The sequence below is a fragment of the Diadema setosum genome, chromosome 9 (genome assembly GCF_964275005.1).
Source record: "Diadema setosum chromosome 9, eeDiaSeto1, whole genome shotgun sequence".
Taxonomy (NCBI): domain Eukaryota; kingdom Metazoa; phylum Echinodermata; class Echinoidea; order Diadematoida; family Diadematidae; genus Diadema; species Diadema setosum.
The window spans coordinates 34,119,501-34,144,721 of NC_092693.1; the positions used below are offsets into that span (position 1 = coordinate 34,119,501).

Below are 25,221 nucleotides of genomic sequence, written 5' to 3' on the forward strand. Positions count from 1 at the left end.
AACGAATGAGGTTTGCGATGTGTATAGATACAAAGTGTCATACATTAAAGGCACGATTACGAACTTCCGATATCACCAGCTTCTGAGTCGAATATCATGAAATCGTGAGAAAATATCAAAAAATGAACGTCATATCCCGCAACCGAAATCTTACGAAGAGTCGCTTGAGGTACTTTATTTTCGCATTTATCAAATGGTTCTCATTATTTTGCGCAAAAATCATGTCAAAATGGTAGAAACGCACTGGTACGAATGCCCGACCTGTGTGTGCAGCATTGCTGCACGTATTGTGCCAAAGCACTGTGCGCTGAACACGTACACACACAGGACGTTTATCATTTCATATGCAAATGAAGAAATGCGGATATAATAGCTTCGATTTGTATGGTTCAAGGATCAACCGAAAAACGCGCACGTAGCCACCGCTGCATCAGCATGCACTGTGTGTGCGATGCTATATTGAGTCCATGCATAGGATGCGTGCGTGCGAACCGGCCCTACCCATTCACTTAAGTACTGGTGCAAAATACAGTGTACTGTTCAAACTCTATTACAGTGTACTAGTACATGTATACTAGTACATTATACTAGTACATGTACATGTATTCAATGTCCTAGTACATGTATAAGTCCAATATCCCCCCCCCCTTCCGACATTTCTTGTGAAGGAATGGCCTAAGTAGGCACTGTTTGTACATTATACATAGTTATAGATTCGATATGAAGTAATTAACATTCCTCTGACATGGATATAATAGTGTATAGATATCAGGATAGGTTTTGGAGAGAGAGAGAAAAGATTCTACTCCTCCCTACCTAGCCTACTGTAGATGTAAAATAAAAAGAAGTAGTGTTTATGTGGAGAGTTTTATGGCAAAACGAGTCAACTCCATTCTTGTTATGTTGAGATATTTGCGATTAAAGCTGCTGAAAACAGACAAATAAGAAGAACATCTGATAATACTTTTTAATCATAACTTCAAGAACCTTCCTTGATATCAGATAAATAAAGTATCATTGGGAGGTTTCATTTTTCTTTATCTGCATAAATATGACGGACTTTAATTTCTTTTAAATGGCGCATAACCCATTTTGCAATGAAACTCTTTACGTAATGATGTATACATAATGATATTGTTATTTTCTATTACAGGATGTTGTCATGGAGTTCAATGTTTTCCTTAGTTGTTGTTGTTGTTTTTTTTTTTACTTTAAAAAGTGATGACGACTACTGCATTCAAATTGAAAATGCACCTAATCAACAATTGACTAATTGTAGATTACATTTTTGGAATGTTATTATAACATAATCCAATTAGGGAGGTGTAAATGATATCATAACATTTTTAAGAGTTAGATCTAACACTTTCTAAAAGCTAAAAGTATTGAATTCGACATTGTAACATTTTCTAAAATGTTACATTAACTTGGAATTGTCACTTCTCCAAACTTTGGAAAAGTGTAGATTACCCTTGAAATGGTATTTTGACATAATACATGTATTACAAAATATTATTGCAATATCATTTTTCGAAATATTAGATTTAACATTTTCTAAGTGGGGAATTTAGCATTAGATTTGTGACACTTTGTGTAACGTTAAATTAACATTTTAAAGGTCACTCTTTCAACCTTTGGCAAAGTGTTTTTTTTTTTTCACGTTGAATGGTAATTTAATAAATGGTACAGTATTTCAAAATTTTCTTTGAAAAAAATCAAACTAATAAAAGTGTTAAATTCAAAAGTTAGATGTAAAATTTTCCAATAATGTGAAATTAATACTCAAAAGGTTGTCACACCTCCAAGCTTTACTACATGTTCAGTTTACCATGTAAAATGTTGGATTTACCGTTTCTTTTCTAGGAGTGTATAATAATTCATAAGATTATGGGTGTTGCCTAAATGATAGGCCCCTCGTGCATAAGATTAAGAGTGTTGTGTATTTATCGAGGAATAGATGTAATCATTTTGGGTATTGAGAAAAAGGAAACAAGACGAGGAACAGTAAGAAGAGATAGACTAACCAAAAGAACGAGCTTGAAATGTAGAAGTTGGGTTGAAGATAGGGGTAAAGAGTATGTTGGGGGAGGAGAGGTCTGGAGTTCTTTCTTTGATTTATAATTACCCCCGTAGGGGTGGGCCGATCCCGGAGGTACTGCAATACCGGGCCAACCCGTGGCCAGGATGGAGCAAGCCCCTATTCCATGGCCTAGGTACAAAAATCAGTTTAATATACAAGCGACTCGGTGAGTCGCGTTTCAGATATTAAGCTGAAAAGAACAGATACTTTTCTTTCAATTTTATTCAATAAAACTTTCACAATATATAATATTTACATTTGTGTATACATGAATACATATAAATGATATATAAAGCACAACAAGAATACTGATTCTGAAATGAAAACTAAACAAACTCGAGAGAGAACCTTCGGTTAACACCACTGTAGGACATAATTGAATATGACAACTCATTTAATTGCCTGATTCCGCCCTTTAACTCTACCCGTCGATGAAATTTGCGTAAAGTGGGAAGTGCACCAACGGTGTATATTCCAACGATATAACCTCATCCTTTAAAACAATCAGCCTTCTGTCTGAATCGGAAACCGTGTTACCTCTAGAGATAACCAGACCGTCCACGCCGGGATTGGTTGGCATGGCAACCCCTCAAGGGGCCCATTTTCCCGCTTATCAAAAGATCTCAGGAATGTGTGGCTACTAAAGCACGTGGGTATGTACTACACTAAATGATCGCTTGCCTGGTGGCAATGTCTGACCGATGTGAATATGAAGCACATGGTTCTATTCCGAAAATATACGTGATCTTTTAACACATAAACCATGAGTTTATACAAATAATATTTACATATTTAAATGATTATATCAGCATATACGAGTCTATATAGCAATCTATGATTACGAATACCATAAGATATATAACTAAATACTAAAACGATTAAACTGTCTATTATTTACATTTTATACAGGGGTTGAAACACTAAAGTGTATCAAAATAGCACCATAATATAAAGGAAACTGAAATTTCACAAATTTATCCTCACTTCATTTCCAGAAATGTAACAGAATGGTGATCCTTGCACCCAAGCTTTACGGAATTTCTCTATCGACCACCTCTTGAAATCAACCAATATACGAGAGCGAATTTCTTCTTTAACTTTCAGAATTACCGTCTCTTCTGAGATGAGATCCTTATCAAAAATGTATGAACACCTTCGATTCCAAATAGCCTTTCGAGTAACAGTATACATAACCCACAACCGTGACCAAATAACTTGACTAGTATGTGGAACTTGAGTTCCATACACGAATGAATTTCTACTAAAACTAACATTCAAACCTAGAAAACGCTTTGTGACCTCATCCACCCAACATAGAATCTTATGTATGGATGTACATTCCCAAAAGACATGTGCTATATTTTCAAGCTTGGAACAGTAAGGACATTTCCCATCACTGATGCTCCATTGTGAGAGCTTCTCACGTGTGTACAGGGCACCGTGGATGGACCGCCAATTGAATGACTTTAATGCATTACATAACAACGAATCGTGAGTGGTCTTCCATATGGATGGCCAGTCCCACATGGGGTTGCTACCCACAACGCGTGGCACATGATTGCTCGATACTAACAGGCAAGTCACATCATTGATACTTTTACAAGTCACAAATTGAGCATTGCGTGCATACAACCTTTGAATAATTGACCACGCCTTGCTGTAATTAACAGACATACTATCAGAATGTGGGACCAGATTGGACCACAGATACGAGTACATGTGCCTCAACTTGCTAGCCAAGAAATATTTCAGAAACATACAGTTAAAAGACGTAGTATCTTGTCCCGACAACTGTGGGAACAAGTTACGAATATGCAGAGCTTCCATTTTATGAACTAAATCATCGAGACTGAGACCTCCTTTTACCGAACTAAGAGTAAGCGTGTCTCGAGACACTAACTCAGTTTTCTTTTGCCATATAAACCTGAACACAGCTTTAAGAGCTTCTTTATAAAATCCATCGTCAGGGAGATACACCCTGGCTGGATAATAAAACAATGGATAAATACACGTATTGACGACTAAAACCTTGCCCAACATAGTTAGGCCTCTGTTTTCCCATGTCTTCAATTTTCTAATTGCTTTATCCCGTAACGTTTGCCAAAACGAACGGACACAATAATCTGTACCAAAACATACACCATTAATTTCAATTTTGTCCTCCACCCAATTAATATCACCTCTCAATTTTCGTCCAACGAAATCGCCTAACTTTAGGCCCTGAGTTTTCTTCAGGTTTAAAGTGGCTCCTGATGCCTTCTCAAATAACGCAAAACATTTAAAGAAATGAACAATATCACTCTGAGACGTAGCAACACAAGTTGCATCGTCAGCGTACTGCAGAAGTTTAACTGACTTTCCACCTCCGCCTGGGATATGGAAACCTCTAATGTCTTTGTGTGACATTATATACCGAGCCAACGGCTCTATAAACAATACATATAATATAGGCGACAATGGGCAGCCTTGGCGGACCCCTCTGCCTACAGAAATCTCGTCACTTAACTCACCATTAACCATGATTCGACTTTTAATATTCGTATACATTATTCTCACCCATGTAATAAAACGAGGACCAAAATTTAATTTTTGTAAAACTTTAAACATAAATTCCCAGTTGACCTTATCGAAGGCCTTGTGCTGATCGATAGAGATTAAAGCACAGGCATTTCCCCTCAATTTGGAGCAATCAACTATATCTCTTAATAAACACAAATTTTGATGTATTGATCGCCTAGGCACTGAACAGGCCTGGCAATCATTTACAATATCAGGTAGAACAGTAGACAAGCGTAACTGCAATATCTTTGAAATAATTTTATAATCAACCGTTAACAAACTGATTGGACGCCGATTGGCAGGATCCAGAATATCACCTTTCTTAGGCAACAAAGTTATGATCGCTGTACGTTGTGTGTGCGAAAACAACTCTTTACAAAGTACCTCATTATAAACCATTAACAAATCATTACCAATCACATCAAAGAACTTCAAATAAAATTCGACGGGTAGTCCGTCAATGCCAGGAGACTTATTTTTTGACATCATTGACAGGGCATTCTTAATTTCTTTCAACTCAATAGGTTTATCTATCTCATTAGACTTTTCTGCATCAATTCCAACCGGAAGAGAATTAATAAGGACGTCTTGAGCTGCGTGATCTATTTCCGCATTAGGTGCATATAGATCACTGAAAAAATCACAAAAAACTGGAGTGATATCATCACCAGAAACTACATCACCCTGCGAATTTCGTATTTCTTTAATACATTTACTTTCTGCGTTCTTACGTTCTACTTTACAGAAATATCCCCCAGGGCGTTCGCCATCTTCTATAAATTTCTCCCGGGATCTAATATAGGCTCCCCTACTCTCCTCCTTTAATAAATCAAGAATTTCCTCTTTATCTCCAGAAATACATGTTTTTTGTAACATCTCAAGTTGACGACGCTTGTCTCGCGCACGCCGTACCCCATGAATGACACATAATTCCTTTATACGAACTTTGATATTTTCCCACCAGTCAATTATAGAATCAAAGCCTGGTTGTAATGTTTGCCACAAACGATAATGAAAAGATAAATCTTCAACAAATACTTCATCTTCGCACATGGAGACGTTAAATTTCCAATGTGATTTCTTAATAATACGGTCAGATAATTGAATGACCGTATTTACTACACTATGGTCAGAGAATGGACAATTAATTTTTGTAACTTTACATATGTCAAACTTATTATGGACATATATCCTATCAAGCCGAGAACTTTGTTTTTTCCCAGTATGTACCCACGTATGTCCACTGTCAGAGGAATTCAGTTTCATCCAGACATCTATCAAAGAATGAAATTTTATAAAGGAATTTAATTCCTTCTTTCCAACAAAACAACTGGAGTTATGGGAGTCGCCTGAGCGGTCTTTATCAAACAAAATACAATTAAAATCTCCACCAATAATTACTGGCACATTTCCACGAGTATATAAAAACAAATTATTCAAAAATGAAACTCGTTCCTTTGGGTCGCACGGGGCGTAGGCATTACAAATACGAACAGAAGAATTTGGAAAGGAAGCTAATACAGAAATGAATCGGCCTTCATTATCTGCCCGAATTTGAGAAAATGAGCAAGGTAACGAATCGGAACACAAAATAGCCACCCCGGCGGAATGGTTGGACGGTGAAGGGGAGAAAAAGACTGGCCCATTCCACACACGTTTAAGATTATCAAAATCTAAAGTACCTAAATACGTTTCCTGCAATAAAACAATATCAAAAGCAAGAATTTTCAACCACATAATTACTTTTTTACATTTTACTGAATCCCTGAGACCGTGGACATTGAGGGTACACACTGAGATATTAATCATTACGAAAATGATAATAATACTAAAACAAATCATTCTCGGAGATAATACTTGTCGAAGAACTCAGCGCCATGTTGAATAACATAGTCTGGGTGCCTCGACGACATATGGTTTAGCCACTCCTGGGGGTTGTTGCATGAGTTGCGACACCAGTTCATGGGACACATGTACCTCCCGAGGGGCTTGCCAGGATGACATTCTTTGTTGTGTGCAACGAACTCGCGGAACTCTGAGAAGCGGGCCGAGCACCGCTCCACCGAGCAGGACATCCACGACTCCTTACCAGTTAAAATGTTGCACCCGCTCACAATTTCCTTGGCCTTCGTCAGGCGTGGCGAACTCGACCGGGTGAGCGACCGCGCCCTCCTGCTGGATGGTGACGGCGGCCTCTTCACCCCTCGTCGACAGTCAGCGGTCTCCTCCTCCGGGGCAGGCAGGGGATGGCTCCCTGGTGTTGGCAGCACCTGTGCATCCTCAGCGAACTCCGACTCAGCCCACGACCGCTGCGACACCATCTCGACGTCGTCAAACATGCTGGGGGTCGCGTCGCTGTCGACATCAGTAGTCCTCATGTCTCCGCCCATGGCTCCCTCGGTGGGGGTCCTCTCTCCTTCGCCTGCCGATGCCTCGTCGACCGCCTTATCGACCACCTCCTCAACTACAGCTTCAACCTCCGCCTTCTTCACCGGCTCGGTTGTGACGCCTCCACCGCTCACCCACTCCTTCGTCTGTTTTAACTTGTTGGCGAAGGAGACTGGGCAGGATCTGAAAGTGTGCCCAGTTTCGCCGCACAGGGTACACTTGGGGTCCTCCTTGCACCCCCTGGCGGCGTGGCCCTCCTGGTGACACCTGTAGCACCGCACCACCTGGCAATCTTTGGCATCATGCCCTGGTCGACCACATTTGAGGCAGGTGCGGGGTTGGCCGTCGTAACGGATCCAACATTCGCGACCTCCAAAACTCATTGAGGATGGAATATCCTTCGTCACCTCCATCTTGTACTGCCTGATACCGTTGAAAACATCAGGGTATTCCTTGTAGGTAAGATGGCGGCCCACCACCACCTTCCCAAACCTGCTCAGCACATATCTCACTGCGTTGTCGTCGACTTCATGGGGGACGTGGAGGATGGTCACAATCTTTATCTTTTTCGAGTATGACGTCACATCGACATCGTCTTCTTTCTCAAGCCCGGCCAGAAAGCGCTCCTTCGCGACAACCCCTTTAAAGGTGACGTCATACTTCCCACCAGGCAGCGATTGGACGGCCGTGAGATGCTCAGCTGGGTTCACACCGCACCGCTTCAAGATGTCGAACACGCTACGTCCCTCACTCTTCAACACCACGTGGATCGAGCACGCTCGTTGCAACTGCACTTTTGCCATGATTCTATAGCCAAAAGGCCTAGAAACAACACTACATATAACAACTTATAAAATGTGACGATAAATCACAGATGCGATGATGAAATCAGCCAAAAGGCCGCGAGAGGCAAAGAACAGATACTACACATGATCTTAGCCAAAAGGCCGAGAAGCGATACCGAGTGAGGTTCGCCATATGTATAGATGCAAAGTGTCATACATTAAAGGCACAATTACGAACTTACGATATCACCATCTTCTGAGTCGAATATCATGAAAACTTGAGAAAATATCAAAAAATGAACGCCATAACCCGTAATCAAAATCATACGAAGAGTCGTTTGGGATACTCTATTTTTGCATTTATCAAACGGTTTTCATTATCTGGGGTAAAAATCATGTCAAAATGGTAGAAACGCACTGGTACGAATGCCCGAACTGTGTGTGCAGCATTGCTGATCGCATCGCGCCAATGCACTGTGCGTTGAACGCGTACACACACAGGACGTTTATCATTTCATATGCAAATGAAGAAATGCGGATATAATACACGTACTGCGGCGAGACTAGTCTCGCTTTGTCTAGTTCAAGGAGCGACCGAAAAAACAAACAAACAAACAAACCGTGCACGTAACGCACCGTGTGTGCGAAGCTGTATTGAATCCATATACATCTTATATAGCTGCATGCACGCGTGCGAACCGGCTTCTGTCCATTCACTTACATACTGATGAAAAATACCAAAGTACACATTATTATTTATGTGTAAGACTATTATGCATTGTCCTAGCTACCATTGTACAAGTTCAATATCACATTCAGTATGGCTGTATAATTCGGTATGCAATCGCATGGTAAGAGTCACCCAAATATACTCATTGCGTTAGAAAAACAAAAAGCCGGAAAGATCAATGAGTAAATGTACACACGAGATATACAGTATTAGTACTTTATTGTTTACATTATTTTATAGGTATGTCGCAGGTTTTTAACTAACCTGGCCCAGTTCGGGTTTTGATTACTCAGGAGATTTTATGATAATCGAAAAAAACAAACAAACATAACACTCCAATTACAGTTAAGGGAAAAGGGTTTATTTGACTTTTAGTCCAATGACGTTGACCAAGTCGAAATTATAATCGAAATAGGAATGGTGACAAAGGTGTGTTCACACAAATTGTGAAGTAACACGAAAAGCGTATCTCTAATTCTCGAGACGCAGCTCGAGGGAATGATGCAAAAACTTCAATTCTTCAATATACACACAAAGCATCTAAATGTGTATAATTCACTTAAAAATAATTACCTTTCATTGATTAACACTGAAACAAATGGTTCATCAGAAAAAAAAAAAACTAAATCTTATCTCAAACATCAACTTAATTACTTTATAACACAATCTTTGGAAGTTGGGAATATGTAACTTATGGAATTAAATTGTATATTAAATTGTGGGAAAATATAGGGTGGACTGGACTTGTGATGCAAGGTCCTTCCCTCAGGCGATGGAGAGCGATGTCTTCAGCTGGTCCTCGTCAGTAGATGGGGTCCATTGCCAACTGGGGACGGCCTTATACACTGGAAGGGGCGTCTATGTAGGGGAATATGGCAGTCGGCTGTATGAGAGCAGCGCGGCTACAAACATGTCTCAACTGGCCGATGTCATATTATAGCTCTCCCATTCCATCATTTAAATGGTCTTCACTATACAGCATTTCAAACAGCTAACACAGTATATACGAAATAGTTTCCTTTTAATTTGCTTGCAAGTATAGTGTTCTCATTTCCCTCCTATACTGGGAGGAAAAGTGATTTGTCTCAAATAATGTACAACATTAAACAGAGAGATGGTCAGCCTGCTACTCTCTAAAAAAAAATCGAGTGAAAATATTCACTCTAAAAGAGTGAATACAAAAAAGAGTGAATTTAGAGTGAAATTGGAGTGAATTTCGAGTGAAAATGTTCACTTTCACTCGTTTTGGAGTGACCTCACGGATCACTCCAAAATCTTCGAGTGATCCCTGAGGTCACTCCAAAATGAGTGAAAATGAACATTTTCACTCCAAATTCACTCCAATTTCACTCAAAATTCACTCTTTTTTTGTATTCACTCTTTTAGAGTGAATATTTTCACTCGATTTTTTTTTAGAGAGTACATGTACCAAAAAGAGAGGAGAGCAGAAAAAGAGGAGGTTCAACCATGTGCAGATCGGAGTGCGATAGCGAAAGTAGGAGGAGAGAGGGGAGAGAGAGAGGGGGCGCAGTGGCCACTGACCGCCGATTACGGAATGCGCATCATACCTTACGTACGGCGACTTTTGAAATCCGTACAAGAACCTATGTGGCCGATCCTAACACAATCCGACTACGGTCTCCAGCATTTTGTATTAAACTGAAATGAATTCTTTAATCTAATAAAGTCGTACATGATGCACTGGGAAATGACGGTTCTCGTGCCATCAGGCTTGATAGTGTCATAGCGACAATCAGATAGAAACTGTTTAAATCAATCAACTAAAGAGTTATAGTGATGCTAACTCTATCTATATGCAATTACACTAATCAAAGAGTCTGTTGGAAATATTTATATGACATGTGAACAATAATCATACCAACAAACAGGACGCCGAATGTTGGCTTTATGCCCATACGGTACACAACCAATCCATGGTAATACTTCCATCTCATGAAGTATAACCCTAACTTTACTCCTACATTATTACTTTCAACAAGTATATTAACTGTTTACAATGATCGCAAGGAATGAGATAAACAAGAGAGGAAAAGGAAAGCGAAGAAGGTGAAAGTGAGAATTGAGAATAGAATAAAGGAGATGGAGAGTGAAGAGAGAAATGGAGAGATAGAGACATTAGGACATTAGAGGGAGAGAGAGAACATATCGCAAGAAGCTTAGAAACTTAACCTGCAACTTAACAATTACAATATAATACAGCCATGCACATCCTTGTATGCAAAATAGTAGAAAATCGATTCGGCTTACCTATGACTATGTAAGGGAATATGGCAGTCGGCTTTATGAGAGCAGCGGCTACAAAACACGTCTCAACTGGCCGATGTCATATATAATATAGCTCTCACCGTGAGAGCAAAAACTTTTCCCCACATAAAGCAAACTGTAAAGACCCACCAACAAACACAAGGTCTGATAAAACAAGGGGCTCATTATTGTCCACTTATGACATTTGATTCCTGCCAAAGCAGGGGAGGGGCTATGGTCTGGTGTGTGTAGCACACATTTTCTACTGTGAACGGAACCATGACCACTTGTGTGTTGTGCATATTGAAGGAAATTTCTGTGTTTCTAACAGGTCCTAACAGGTATATTTATCCACGCCATAATATTTATGCGCGATTAAACTCCATTTTTATTTAAATTGCATACATTTTTGATCAGAACTTTTTTTTTTGTCCGACGGTGCTCCAATTAATGCACTTATTGATCATTGCATCTTGTTGTTGTTGCTGCTGCTGTTGCTGTTGCTGTAGTTGTTGTTGATTGTTCAATTGTCGTTGTTGTTGTTGTGGTTGTTGACTATGTTGTTGATATTGTCGTTGTTTTGCTGTTTCCAGTGTTTGGTTTTGAAGCTTCGTTGAAGACTTGAAGTCTTTTGGGGTTACCTTTTGTCCTAGGGCATGATTCCACATCATTCTGTTAATCTCTCGTTGATTTTCTGCAAATTATAAGATAAAGCACTGTTTAACAATGTTCAAAGTTAGAAAGAAGGCAATTTTCATCTACATCGACCTATAGATACAACTGAAGTCTTTGACACTGTCAGCATTAAGAACCCTCTAAAAACAAGAGGAAAAGAATGAAAGAAAGTTTCGGCTGAAATTGAGCAAACATATTGATAACAGTTACTATCAAGAGCGATTTTTTTTTTCACTTAGGTTTGCAATCGTTGACTTGATAGTTCTGATACGCTCTTTCCTGTGAGGCCATAGTCACTTGCAAAGTTGATTGAAAAAAAAAGGATAAATTGATAAGCTAAATATTCCACATAAGTGTGATATTCTTTATTTAATCAGGGTGAGAAGAAAAAGAATATATTGTAATTGTGTTAGGGCCCCATTTTTTTTCTTTCTCTTCTTTCTTTCTTCAAAACAACATAAGAAGAAGAAGAACAATATGAATGAAAGAAAGGAATTAAAACACTGAAAAATAAGACAGACATGGAGAAGAATGAATGAATGAAGGAGAAAGGAGAGGACGATGAAAAATAAATTGAAAAAAGAAGAAGAAGAGAGAAGCATCTAAGATATCCCCGAATTCAAGACCATTCACACAGTATCATAATTCTAAGGATTCAAGATGACTAGCGCCATCTCCGATGACACGCTGTCAGCTGACTCATGTTGCTGCTGCAGTTTCTCACACTGTACATAATCTCATTAGACCCACACGTGCAAATTTTGGTGTGTGGAAGCTGCACGAAGGTTCTTGTAAGACTGACGAAGTTGCGTTGCACGTCAAAATGTCTGCCCCGACAGTCGAAATCAAGAAAGTGGTTGTTCATCCACTTGTTTTGTTGAGCGTTGTAGATCATTTTAACAGAATTCGAAACCAGAGACGAGTTGTTGGTGTCTTACTCGGCTCTTGGCGACAAGGAGTTTTAGATATCGCAAACTGTTTTGCTGGTGAGTATTGATTGTCTTGATAGACCTCTGTTGATCTGAACTGAATGAAAAAGTTAGAATCTACGTAGATTCACTTCATTTGTTGTCAGTACCTTATGCATAGGTTTATCTATGTCCATTGTTGTTTCCTATTTGCTTGTATGTTACTCAATATCTCATTTGGCTTTGGCTACTGCAGTAACTGGCAGCACAACCAGAACCAAACTTCGCAGGAAGAAGAAAATTGAAAGCATTTAATCTCCCACCCAGGCCAAGTCCAGAAGTCAAAATGGAAATCCATAATCTAGATCCTAGGCTAGTTTTGTATGAGTTCAAATGTCTAATGCCCAACGGTCTATGCTCCATCATGTTCTGTGCACTCCTTCTCCCAAGGAATGTAAGCATAGATGAGTAAATTAGATGAAACCTTCCAAGTTCATTCCCCATTTCTGTGGATAAAATCTTGACCAAGCAAAAGATCAGTCTGTCTGTAGATGCTGGTCGTCGGTGATATGTTCCATGGAGACTGCGTCTGGCTTCACAGATCCCCTCCGGAGGAGAGTGATAACGTAAAAAAATATATATATAAGACGACTCCGGACAGACGAATCTTTCTGTCTAACCTTGTTAGATAAAATCATGAATTACGGGTACAAATTAAAAGAAAAAAAAAAAAAAGAAGAAGAAAGCAAACAAACAAGCAAAAACAAGAGACTGCGTGTAAATTAAGTTAGGCCTTGAGTCTTGACTTTTTAGATTACCAGGTACAAGTATTAGCATTAGAGGTTGCTATTTCAAGACAGTTCATTTTTTATAATGAGAATCTCGAAAGATCATTCATAATTTTGTTTTTGTTTGTCAGTCTGTATTCTGTATGCCAGTCATGCTTTTTTGATCCATTTGATAAAAGCCATGTTCTACCCCTGGCCCTTGCAGTTCCCATTATAGGCAAAGAATAAAAGAAATCTAACATTCTAAGTGCATAGATATTATGGATGTCAAAAGTTTAATTTTCATTTGAAAGGTTATTGCATTTTATTGCTTTCCCTTGTCAGTGCCGTTCGATGAAGATGACAAGGACTCCTCTGTCTGGTTCCTCGATCATGACTACCTGGAAAACATGTACACGATGTTCAAGAAAGTCAATGGTAAGATTTACTCTCTTGGTCTTCTTTAAAGGGACTGTACAGTACTGGTTGAGGTGGGGATTCATGTTTTAAACATTCCTAAGTGAGATAATGAAAAGCCTCTTATGAAATATGAAAGAGCATGTAATCTTAAGAAGGATTCAACGTTTATATGATGAAAATTGGTTTTCAAATGGCTGAGATATCCCAAAAAGTGCTAATAATAAAAGGCGACATGCCACAACTTTATTAAGATCTCTTTGTTTCACCTTGTTTTTGGATATCTCAGCCATTTCAAAACCGATTTTCATCGAATAAACTTTTGATACCCCTTTAGAACTGCATGCTCTTTGACATCTCATAGAGTGGTTTCTGAATATCTCGCAAAACGTTAAAAGCTAAATCCTCACCTCGACCAGAACTGTACACACCCTTTAAGAGTGTGTTTATAACAAATTTTTCATGCTAGACACATGTTTTTGAATGTGTGTTTTTGGTTTACATTTTGCCATATAAATGGCAGTTGTGATGGCAAACACGGTTTTGAAACATGGTTTTGAAATGCACTGTGGAGGTGAGACTTAGAACCATACATGTGCAATTGTATTTTTCTAGAAACAAGATTTTTTTAAGTCGAATATTAAAATGCAACCATGATCTCAAACAAGGTTTTAAATTAATCGTCACAGTTTCTCCCACCCTGTTTGTGTGACCTACTGTACAAGAGTAACTGCTAAGGGACAAATTGTAGACACACAGCGGTACAGTCCGAGCGAGCCAGAAGCAAGCTCGGGAGAAACGTTTTTAAACACTTCTCTGTCAAACCGTGTTTCAAACTCATGTTTCTCAGTATGCCAAAATCTGGTATTTATAAGCACATCCTGAGTGTCATCTCTGTCCTTAAATCTGTAACTCTTGTCATGCACTTGGTAAGAGGTAACCACTTACTTTATTCTAAAAAATGAGAAACTTGACTACTCTTCTGAACTCTTTCCTGTGAAAGTAATCAGACAATCATTGAATTTTTTTAAAATAAATTTGCTCTAAACCATAGTGTTTCACTCTTGCAGATGATAAACAGAAATGTTGTATTTGTTTGTTTTGTTACAGTGACAGGAATCAAGTCATCAATTTGCTGACTATTTTACATTTAGTGCTGAATGATGTCAAAATGTATTTGTACATTTGTAGCTTTGCTGAAATTTCATTTTCTTGCAATCCAGGAGACCACAATTGTTGATCATGATAAAAGGTTAAACTTTATCACTCAGTAGTTAGTTTGAACAGACAAACAGTAACATGTTATATGATAAACTCTCCCACCAAACCATCACATAAACCCTAGTAGGACCACTCTTTTTTTTTAGAATGTCATTCATATCCTTTACAGGGTACATGTGTGCAATGGTGAAACAATTTTATATTGCAAAGCCTAGAAACCTGTACATGTTGAACAAGTGTGAATGTCATGCTTTCACTTGCTTAGCATATTACGTAATTATGCAGATCTTCAATATCCAACTCCAGTTTCAAGTAAAAGTGTGCCCCAATAAATACTTGCGGAATTGTATGCTCTTGCAGTAATCTTTTGAGATATGGTTTGATCGCAAGATTAATAGTGACCCCTTGCAGAGCAAAGTTTGTATTTCTTTCCTGTCCTGTCTTTCCAGCAAGGGAAAAGATTGTTGGTTGGTATCACACAGGACCCAAACTGCACCAGAATGACATCGCTGTCAATGAGCTCATCAGGAAATACTGCCCAAACTCAGTGAGTATGACGGAAATCATTGCGCAGGGTTTGAATGTCCTGAACCGTTATACCCAACTGGCTACCACATTAAATGTGGATATTTTTCACATAATCCTTTTATTTCGCGCTTAGCCGAGTATGATGAGTTTCCCATGTTGTTTACATTGTATTTTACTAGTTGTCAACATGAAGGTTGTAATATTAGCATTTTCAAGTGTCTGAATACAACAAAAACTATTATACAATTTGAGTGGGAAATGCATGAAAATTTCCATGTGTCACCTTAAAGTATATTTGCGTTGCTGTGTTTACCAATAAAATTGGCATGCAGGCTGTTAACACTTCTTTGCCATTTGGTACAGATGTCTGGAAACGAATTGTTAGTGAATAGAGATTACCTGGTACATAATCCCCTTAATACCATGGCCTTCCTGTTGGTGTGAGGCACACAGCTACACTTGAAAGAGCTTGCTAACTCTAATTCTTCACGGTAGGTCAAGTTTGAATGACTTATAATCAAATGCTTATAATCAAATCGCTTTGTAGCTAAGTGCCTTTAGCATGTAAAAAGTTTCAAACAGGTGTTAGTTGGTTCATGTTATGAAAAAGAAAGAAAAAGAAATGATAATAATAAAGTTCACTCTTTAGAAATGGCAATATATTTTAATTGCAGAGCATGAAGTATACCAGGGGTAAGCCTTAGGATGTTTTCATCCATTCCCCTCTCCTAAGAAAATGAAATATTTCATATAATTCCTCTTTTATCATAGTCATTGGAGTGCATTGTCCTGTACATGTACATGTCCAACCCAACTTTATCATAAGCTAAGGCTCTAATTATACACAGCCAACAAAAATTATTGCAGAATTATCACTCCCATTACACCAGAGTCTGTAACAAGGGCATTTACATCCTTTATCAAGTTCTCAGTCAGAGCAAATTTTTTTGTTTCAACAAAGCATCAATTTCTTGTCACTTGCCATCACAGTCCTTGCACAGCTGCAATCAGTGCCAACTCTATGAAGCACATTCTCTACCATCCCCTGTTCCATTTCCCTTGTTCAGCGTGTAGGCATTCTCTCATTCTCCCTTTTTCTTTCTTTCCTTCCATACTTTTCATCTATTCTGGCAAGTTGTGTCATGTTGTTGTGTTTCTTCTGTTTTGTCCCGTCCTGTCGTATATCATATTTGTCACAAGTGTTTGTAAATAAGTAATTCATACGTTTTATGAGTGGTTCACAATTTACAATCTTTGCTTTTTAGTGGGCCTCTCTATTCTTTCTTCCTTTTTTTCAACTGAAGCATGACTTTGTAGGTGTATTATTTTTTTATTGCCAGTATGCGCTCGTATGTTTATCGATATCATTTATATATTGCAAAGGCAAATGTTTTTTGTTTATGATGTATAATACCTGATTTATCTTGTGTTATGTTTTTGTTGAAAGAAAAAAAAAAGAAGAATGAAAATGAATTGAATTGAATTGTTTCTTATTCAAATGTCACTGTAGCCTTTTTCAGTATGGTCAAAGAGTCGTTTACGACTGCAAGTTTTGTAATTCTGTTTAACAACTTTCTGTTCACGTTGACACTGAATGTGCCATGTGTATAACATAGACTTGTTGATCCTGCCTCTTTCTGTCACATGTATCTAAAGGTGTTATGTATCATCGATGCGAAACCAAAGGAGCTAGGTCTACCCACGGAAGCCTACTATGCAGTTGAGGAAGTTCATGATGTGAGTACCTGGTGTAAACTTTTGCATACATGTGATTGTGCAAATGTCAGTATGTGTGTATTCCTGACTAGGGATCAACTGGGCAAATATGTCTAGTTATTCAGCATGCTGTTTCATTAGCTACACTCTGAGTGGAGCGAAGCAATACCCAGTAGAATTGGATAAATGATTTTTGTAGAATGCTCTACAAAGGACAATGTTTGTAGAGCAATGTCCACAGACAATGTAATTTACTGCAAGACAGGAGAAACTTGGTAAAGTCACTTGCCTAGCTGTGTGCATTCAAACTGTAGTAAATGCTGAGCATAGTTTAGAATGTCTTGCGTTGAGTCATGTTGCTAGCATTTATCTATCTTGAAATTACACTCAGGATGGAACGCCAACCAGTAAGACGTTTGAACACATCCCCAGTGAGATGGGTGCAGAGGAGGCGGAAGAAGTAGGAGTCGAACATTTACTCAGGTGAGGAAGATCCCATTTCTGACTGGAGTCCCTTTGACCTACAATGATGTGGATTATATGTTTCATGAAGAGCAGATGAATTCAGCTCGGAGTCAAGCTTCCATGAACTAATTATCTATTCTGCATGTTTTTGTTAGTAGCTGTGTAAAATTCCAGTCTTCTGTAGCACAGATTGCAAGCAGATTGCAAGCAGACCTATATCAGCTGCAGAAATACCAATTACCTGCTATCAATGCACAATAGAGCAGAGTCCAAAAAGTACTTTCAAAATCCAAATGTACAGTATATTGCCCCTCTACACCATCGCATTCTATTATTGAATTGTTCTTTTGCTCTTAAAACTGATTTTAAAGGGATTGTACAGTTTTGGTTGAGACCTAATTTCGGGTTTCTAACATTTTTTGGTGAAATAATGAGAAACCTTTCATGAAATATGAAAGAGCAAGTAATTTTATGAGGAATTCTGAGGAATTCATTGTTTATTTCATGAAAATTGGTTTCGAAATGGCTGAGATATCAAAAAAAGGCGATTCTAATAAAGTGTGGGACCCACACTTTATTACGATCGCTTTGTTTTACTTTGCTTTTTAATGTTTCAGTCATTCCAAACCCGATTTTCATCAAATAAACTTTGAATTCCTCCTGGAATGCTCTGTACTATATCATAAGTGTTTTCTTGGTATCTCGCAAAAAGTCAAAAGCCCAATTCTCATATCCGCCAATACTGTACCATCCCTTTAAAACTCTGTTCTTGAACTGACTGATTTACATGGATGAACTGGAGGAGTTTGTTGTAATAGGAGTCTCTCAGGTTTCAATTGTTGTAAAACAGCTTCTGTGCAAAAATACTGTGACAAGTTTGACACTTTTGAAATAAAGCATAGATCTTCAAACTTTACTTCTAGTCTAGTTTTGGAAATCGCAAAATATGCCTATTTTAATGACTTTGTTGTCAATGTTGCTTTAATGAAAGTCCTTCAAAGATGCATGAGTGGCATGCTGCTGGTCATAATCTATTTGTGGTAGAAGTTGAATTCCTGTTAAAGATGTCAAAGTAGAATGTGAATGTACAGCTGTATTCTTTAAGTACATAACATGGAAACTCGTGGAAATCATGTGCAATGCGCTACATTTAAGTTTATATATTTTTTTTCATAATACAAATTTTCTATTTAGGTTGCACAGTAGGATTTTCCTCTTGATAATACAAAAAAAAAAGTCTGTGCCATCTGTTAACTACCAGCCACACATATAGAAAAAACAACAACAGCAGCTGAGCATTTTTTTTAGACATAATGCATAAGGCAGGACTCAAAATTAGTGGTGGTCTGGTAGTCGGGTGGCCCAGGGCCACTGAATATTGATGTTGGGCCGCCAAATTTCCAAAAAGGTTATCTCTTGGTGGCCTGATCAAGCAGTTAAAATTCATAATGAATTGTTATATTTCCTTCCATTCCAGGCCACCAAAATTTTAAATTAAAACATTTCAATGGCCCAAACGGGCCACCAGAGAAAAAAAAAACGTTAGTGTTGAGCCCTACAATAAGGGCAGATTTTTCTGGTTCTTAGAGGACACTCGATCATTGTCATCCCCTCATACACCATTATCTATCCAGGGACATCAAGGACACCAGCGTCGGCACGTTATCCCAGCGCATCACGGCCCAGCTGCTCGGCCTGAAGGGCCTACAGTCCCAGATCCAGCACATCAGTAGCTACCTCCAGAAAGTGGCAGCCGGCGAGCTGCCCGTCAACCACGCCATCATTTACCAGTTGCAGGTGAGCGCACTTTCCATCATGGACTTCGCAGACTCTTTTTCAGATGCTGCTGAGTTTATTCACTTACAGTCCAACCTCCGTTATCCAGCCATGTCTGGACCAGCGCACATCTGTATAAGCGATTTGGTTGGCCATGGGAGAAGCGTGTACATAATGTACATGTATGTAGCTGCCGATATAATGTTAGTTATAGCTAGCATACACCGCAACAGTGGCGTAATCTATGCTAGCCTACTTAGAATTATATTCCTTTTTTAGTTTTTTTTTTCAGAAATTGAAACATTTTCATGTAGAATAATAATAAAATATAAGAATAAATCAAATAAGTTTTGTAGGTGTTTTGAAAGTTTGAAAGATTTTTTTTTTTTCATTTTCACTGCATGAACACTTCCTGATGATAAAGTAGTCTGGATTAGAGGTGGCTGGATTATCGAGGTCAGAAGGATGTACATATGTATATGAAGGGGGCGAAAGTTAGCATTCATAATTTCAAAAATTGAAAACAATCATGATATACATTGTAGCAGTCTCTGACCAAATGCCATTTTTTCCCTATGTCAGAAGAGTTCATAATTTTTTGGCAAAATATCTGACATTGCTGATTACCCCATGCTACTGGAAAAGTATGTGTATATGATAGAACAACAAGATATTAAAGTATGGTCCATACCCGAAATGAGATGGAAGGGGTACACGTGAGATTGGCTTCTGTATCTACGCTCTGTATCTGCACGAGATAGCTTTACAGTGAAAATGAGAAAACTTTGGGTGTGATCGATCCTTGTGTATTTTAATGCTTTAATGCTTGAAAGAATAGTTTCACAATAGATCATAGTATTATGCAGACCTGTCGAGACATCCTGATTTTGCCAGAGGTTCTGTGCAAAACTTATTACGACTACTACACATGCTGAGAATGGTCGCCCCCTTGAGTAGAAGAGTAATATCACCTCTTTAGATTCCTGTAATGCATGAGTATTTTTGGGAACCTGTCAGATTTTGATGTCTTAATGTTAGCAGTCCTGCTCATGCTGCATGTTTACAATAACCTGGGGGTGTTTCATAAAGCTGTTCTTAAAGTTACAAATGACTTAAGAATGACTGGTGATCAGTTCTAATGTGCTATACTTATCAAAATTTCAATAATTAAGCACAAGAACTGATCACCAGTCGTTCTTACGTCGTTCGTAACTTTAAGAACAGCTTTATGAAACACCCCTCTGGTAGACACAGTTTCTAAACTGACAGCAAAAGGGATATTAACTTTCAAGCTCTTCCAAATGCAACAGCTAACTTTGTTGTCATACAGTTTTCTTCCCACAGTGATATTTTGTAAATGTTTTTCCTTTTTTCCCTCATCCCCGCCCCCCAACAGGATGTATTCAACCTTCTGCCGGACGTGAACCTGAACGACTTCGTCAAGTCGCTGGTGACGAAGACCAACGACCAGATGCTGGTGGTGTACCTGGCCTCGCTGATCCGCTCCATCCTGGCCCTCCACAACCTCATCAACAACAAGATCCAGAACAGGGACCTGGAGAAGCAGGAGGGCAAGAAGAAGGAGGACAAGAAGGAGGATAAGGATAAGGACAAGGACAAGGACAAAAAGGATGAAAAAGAGAAGGACAAGGATGCAAAGGGATCTGACAAGGACAAGAAAAGCTCAGAGTCAAAATCCAAGGATAAAAAGTAGGATGGTGTAATTGCAGAGAGAGGACAAATTTCATCTGCATGTGATTTTTGTATCGACGTTCAAGAGAGATTGATGGGAAAAGCTGTGGAGAGGATGACTTCTCCAGACCATTGCAGTGTTCCCATGGTAACCACTCTCAGATGGGAGATGGACAAGACTTTGAGACAGTTCTGTGCTTGGGGGGGGGGGGGGGATTGTTTTTGAATTGTCAGTGGCAGTGGAAAAGAAGACAAGTGTAGTGGGTAATTTTCAGATACTGCATTTGTGCTGATGAATTTTGATTAAGTTAAACATTTGTGTCCGCTTATGCCTCTTTTATCGTATAGTTTCTGCAGACATTCCGTACTTTGGACAAGCCACTGTGGTCTTTACAAATGAAGCACTGCTGCAAAGAAATTAAAACATTTTTACTTTTCTCCGTTTCTTTAATAGTGTTATGAGACACACCGAAAAAGGGAAGAAAAACAAAGAAAACTCACTAAGACCATACGCAATGCCTGGATTCCGTTATGGGTTGGTTGGAGGTTCCGTGCAAAGGGCTTGGGTGGATTGAAAAATCATTTTATCCTTATTTCTCTTCATATCAAATAATTTAAGTACAAAAAAAAATCTACTCCAGGGCTGGTTTTGCTAAAACATTGAATTATGTGGAAAAATGGTATGATTTGTGGTATGAAAAATGGTATGATTTTTGCCTATAACCATTTGCATGCACATTTGTCTGTCAACCACTTTATGGTGTCTTATATCATTTGACAAGGAAGTACACATATTTGAGATACCATCTAAGGTCCTCTTAGTAATAAATTCTCAAACCTCCATTAACAGCTGCAGCCCTGAACAGGAGATACATGTGCAGTCGTGCTCATGAAATGCTTGTACCTCTAGTTCTGCTGTTCTAAAAACTTTTGTGTACTTCTATGGAAAATCAAGATAACAAACTAAACAACCAACCATTATGTACATGGCATTGACATCATGATCAGTGAAACATACACACACACATTCAAAATCATCATCATAATCAAAATGAATATTCATCTTTCTTCAGAATTAACTACAGTTGTACACACAGCCCCGTCGTTGTGCTGTGTGCATGTGGTCAGGCCACATCGGAATATTATACCCTAGAATGGGTATGGCACAATTGATTCTTTAAAACTCCTGGATGTGGATTTGGTAAAACTAATCCATTTTCCAGTAACTGTATTCTCTTGCATATAATGAAATTGATTAAAAAGCATATGAAAATACTTGTACTAATATCTTGACATCATATGAAACCCTTGATTCAATGGTTGTCAGATGGACTTTAATTTTGGAGAATAGCATGTCTTATCTTCCTCCTTAATACATAATTCTTGCTGTTACGAGGAACATCAGTGTCAGACATGGGAAGCTACATCCTAAACTCATAAAAAGTTTGCTTTTAAAGCTCAACACACACTACTCAAGCCGAACAGTCACACAATTCTTGAGGCTGACCAAGTCATGACCAGTCGAGTGACTCAACACTTCACAATTTGCAATCGGACCACATAACTAGCCATGTGACTGTACTGACGTTGGTACATATTATGATATTGTAGCCCGATTGGCTGTCAGATATACGACCAGTATCGAAAATTCAACATGTCAAATCTTCACGACTGGCATTGTGACAAAGTGTCACAACTGGAAACTGGCAAGGGTGGTGACATTGCACTTCCCAGTTGCTGGTCTTATGACCAATGAATTGTGGCAAAGTCATGCACTGTAGTACACATGTACAATGTATGTGATGGGTTTGTCTGCCAAGAGAGATAGTCTTACCGGTATATGTGCATGAAAATAATGTACAAGAGACAGTTCTGGGGGGTGTTTCATCAACGTTTGTCGGCGGCGACAACTTGAATCACCATAGTAACAGTAAGTGACCAGAGCATCTCAGCCAATCAAAACCAAGGATTTTGCTGAAATTGGTCGGCGCTGACAAGCGTTGGTGAAACACCCCCCAGTTTAGCTCTAATTCCTCCCAAATTGCTTCCCTTGCTTTTTTAATGATTGAGATGGCACCATATACTGAACAGAGAAGGAGGCAAGGACTGATATCAGTGGTACACTGTACAGTTGATTAAAAGAAGTATGGCTCATACTACAGTGTATTGAAAGAGCGTAAGATTTATCAAAATGTAGAAATGAGAACAGATTATTGGTGCAAAGAGCAGTTCAGTGTTTGTTGGCTGTCGTTGGACCAGTTAGTCACAAGGAAAAATGCATTGACTGTACTTAGTGTATTATAGTTCAGTATGTATGTTCTTTGTGTCATGTATGTTGGTATTTTGTTAAAGAATAAATTATCAACATTGAAACAGTCAAATTCTCCTTGGAGCATATAATATCACCTAGAAAAGATGACTTTTTTGGTCTTTTTCCTTTTTTGAGGGGAAAGTGTGACCAGGGGGGCATTTCATGAAGCATTTTGTAGGACAAATTTGCTCTTAGCCAATTAGATGCAAGGATTTCGGTAGCTTTTAACATTTTGTCAGACGAAATATGTGACAAAATGCTTCATGAAATGCCCCCCAGGAGTGTGAAAAACTTTCATTTTTGCAGCATTTTTGCATAATACCATCAATGTTGACGTCAAGAAAATGTAGGAACATTGTTTTGGATTTCATGAATAATTGTAATATTTTAAAACTCAAATTTGTTTTTGTTTTTTGTTATATTAAAAATTGAGAGGAGATCGGTTTCTGAATATATGCCAGAGGAGACACGAGGTCTTGCTGCCCCAGGGACAGTATGTGTTTGATTGCAGACCAAAGCTCAGTAGGGGTCAGAGCTTCATTCTGTTAGAATCATTTAGTACACTGTACACTGTATATCATACACACACGCACGCACAAGATTTAACCACTGTGAAACAAACTCCTCAGCACAAATGACACTGCTGTACAAATAAGATTTCTTATATATATCTTTCTATATATTTAAAAATAGTATTAGAGTCTATGCAGCTTGCTCATACAGATTCACTCCTATTAAGGTGGACTTTACAATGCAAGCACTTATCACAAAATCCAGTTGAAAAGTTCTGATGCAACATCTGGAAAAAAAAAAATCAACCTACGAGAGTTTCAGTGTCTGAAGTTCATAAATATTCCTTCTGCTGCTACTTGGTGGACTGAAGGAAGACACCAGTTTTCTGATTGCCAACAGTTGATGTTTCAGCAAACAACTGATTCATAAATACCACACAGCTGGTACGTTCCCCCATTCTGTTTTCTGTTGGTTGGTGTGTGCTTAATCCTCACCTTATTTCCCCACTTTGTGCCTGAGTAAGGAGTCTGTATGTATGATAGTGAAACTATCACAGGTCAATTTCTCTTTCCAGATGTGATATGAGAACTCCTGAACCAGTACATGTACTTCAATCATCCATATGAACCTCTGTGTATAGAGGAAAAGATTTCACATGTCATGAACATATTACACACGCTTTGCGCTACTGACCAGCTATGCTTCAGATGATACCAATGAGGGATATCTCTTCTAATGTACAATACACCGATTATATTAAAGGAGACCTCCGGATGATTTTCAAATTTTTACATTTGAACATATATAAATTAGTTATACTGGGTACAGAGTTTCAGGATTTATAATGATTGGGATGAAAAATACGAATGTTTTCGAAGTTTATAACAAATTGCAATGAACAAGGATGATGACATGGCAGCCTCACCATAAGAATGCATGAGATGTGGCTCAAGGAAGCAGCACAAAAGAAGAAGGCATGCATAGATTACACACAGGTGAGCTTGCAAGCATGCGGCATTGTAATGGAATGACACTGCTACATTTCTGAGATATGTGAGGCTCCTATGTCATTATCTTTGTTCAGTGTAATTTGTTTAAGGTTTTTGAAAGTACTTTTTCTCTGCTCAAGAACCACAATAAATTCTACAAATCTATACATGAAGCTGTTGATTTATGTACTACATGATGTGAAATTATGAAAATCGTCCGGAATGCCCCTTTAAAGTCAGCGATCTGTGCATACAACTGTACCTGTTTCAACATGAACTCATGATAGGACATACTCTTAAAGGGCAAGTTCACCTTCATAAACATAAGGATTGAGAGAATGCAGCAATATTAGTAGAACACATCAGTGAAAGTCTGAGGAAAATTGGACAATCGATGCAAAAGTTATGAATTTTTAAATTTTTGTGTTGGAACCGC

At 38.5% G+C, this 25,221-nt stretch overlaps 1 protein-coding gene and 2 non-coding genes across 3 annotated transcripts; 1 reads left to right on the forward strand and 2 right to left on the reverse strand.

Moving 5' to 3' along the window:
- Positions 1 to 2,130: 2,130 nt before the first annotated feature.
- Positions 2,131 to 2,327, reverse strand: LOC140233559 (U2 spliceosomal RNA). The gene has a single exon (XR_011901550.1). It is a non-coding gene; the product is annotated as a U2 spliceosomal RNA (small nuclear RNA).
- Positions 2,328 to 7,791: 5,464 nt separating this feature from the next.
- Positions 7,792 to 7,986, reverse strand: LOC140233561 (U2 spliceosomal RNA). The gene has a single exon (XR_011901551.1). It is a non-coding gene; the product is annotated as a U2 spliceosomal RNA (small nuclear RNA).
- A 4,236-nt stretch (positions 7,987 to 12,222) lies between these two features.
- Positions 12,223 to 21,172, forward strand: LOC140232508 (26S proteasome non-ATPase regulatory subunit 7-like). The gene is made up of 7 exons (XM_072312603.1): positions 12,223 to 12,468; positions 13,503 to 13,595; positions 15,245 to 15,342; positions 16,980 to 17,060; positions 17,431 to 17,522; positions 19,139 to 19,301; positions 20,677 to 21,172. Exons 1-7 carry the CDS (start codon positions 12,306 to 12,308, stop codon positions 20,992 to 20,994), a joined length of 1,008 nt encoding a protein of 335 aa, XP_072168704.1. The 5' UTR covers positions 12,223 to 12,305; the 3' UTR covers positions 20,995 to 21,172.
- The last annotated feature ends 4,049 nt before the right edge of the window (positions 21,173 to 25,221 follow it).

Bases quoted from the DNA above. Each gene is read 5' to 3' on its own strand.
- LOC140232508 (XM_072312603.1), top strand. From the start codon at position 12,306: ATGTCTGCCCCGACAGTCGAAATCAAGAAAGTGGTTGTTCATCCACTT. The intron at 12,469-13,502 runs GTGAGTATTGAT...TTCCCTTGTCAG, and splicing joins TATCGCAAACTGTTTTGCTG to TGCCGTTCGATGAAGATGAC. The intron at 19,302-20,676 runs GTGAGCGCACTT...GCCCCCCAACAG, and splicing joins CCATCATTTACCAGTTGCAG to GATGTATTCAACCTTCTGCC.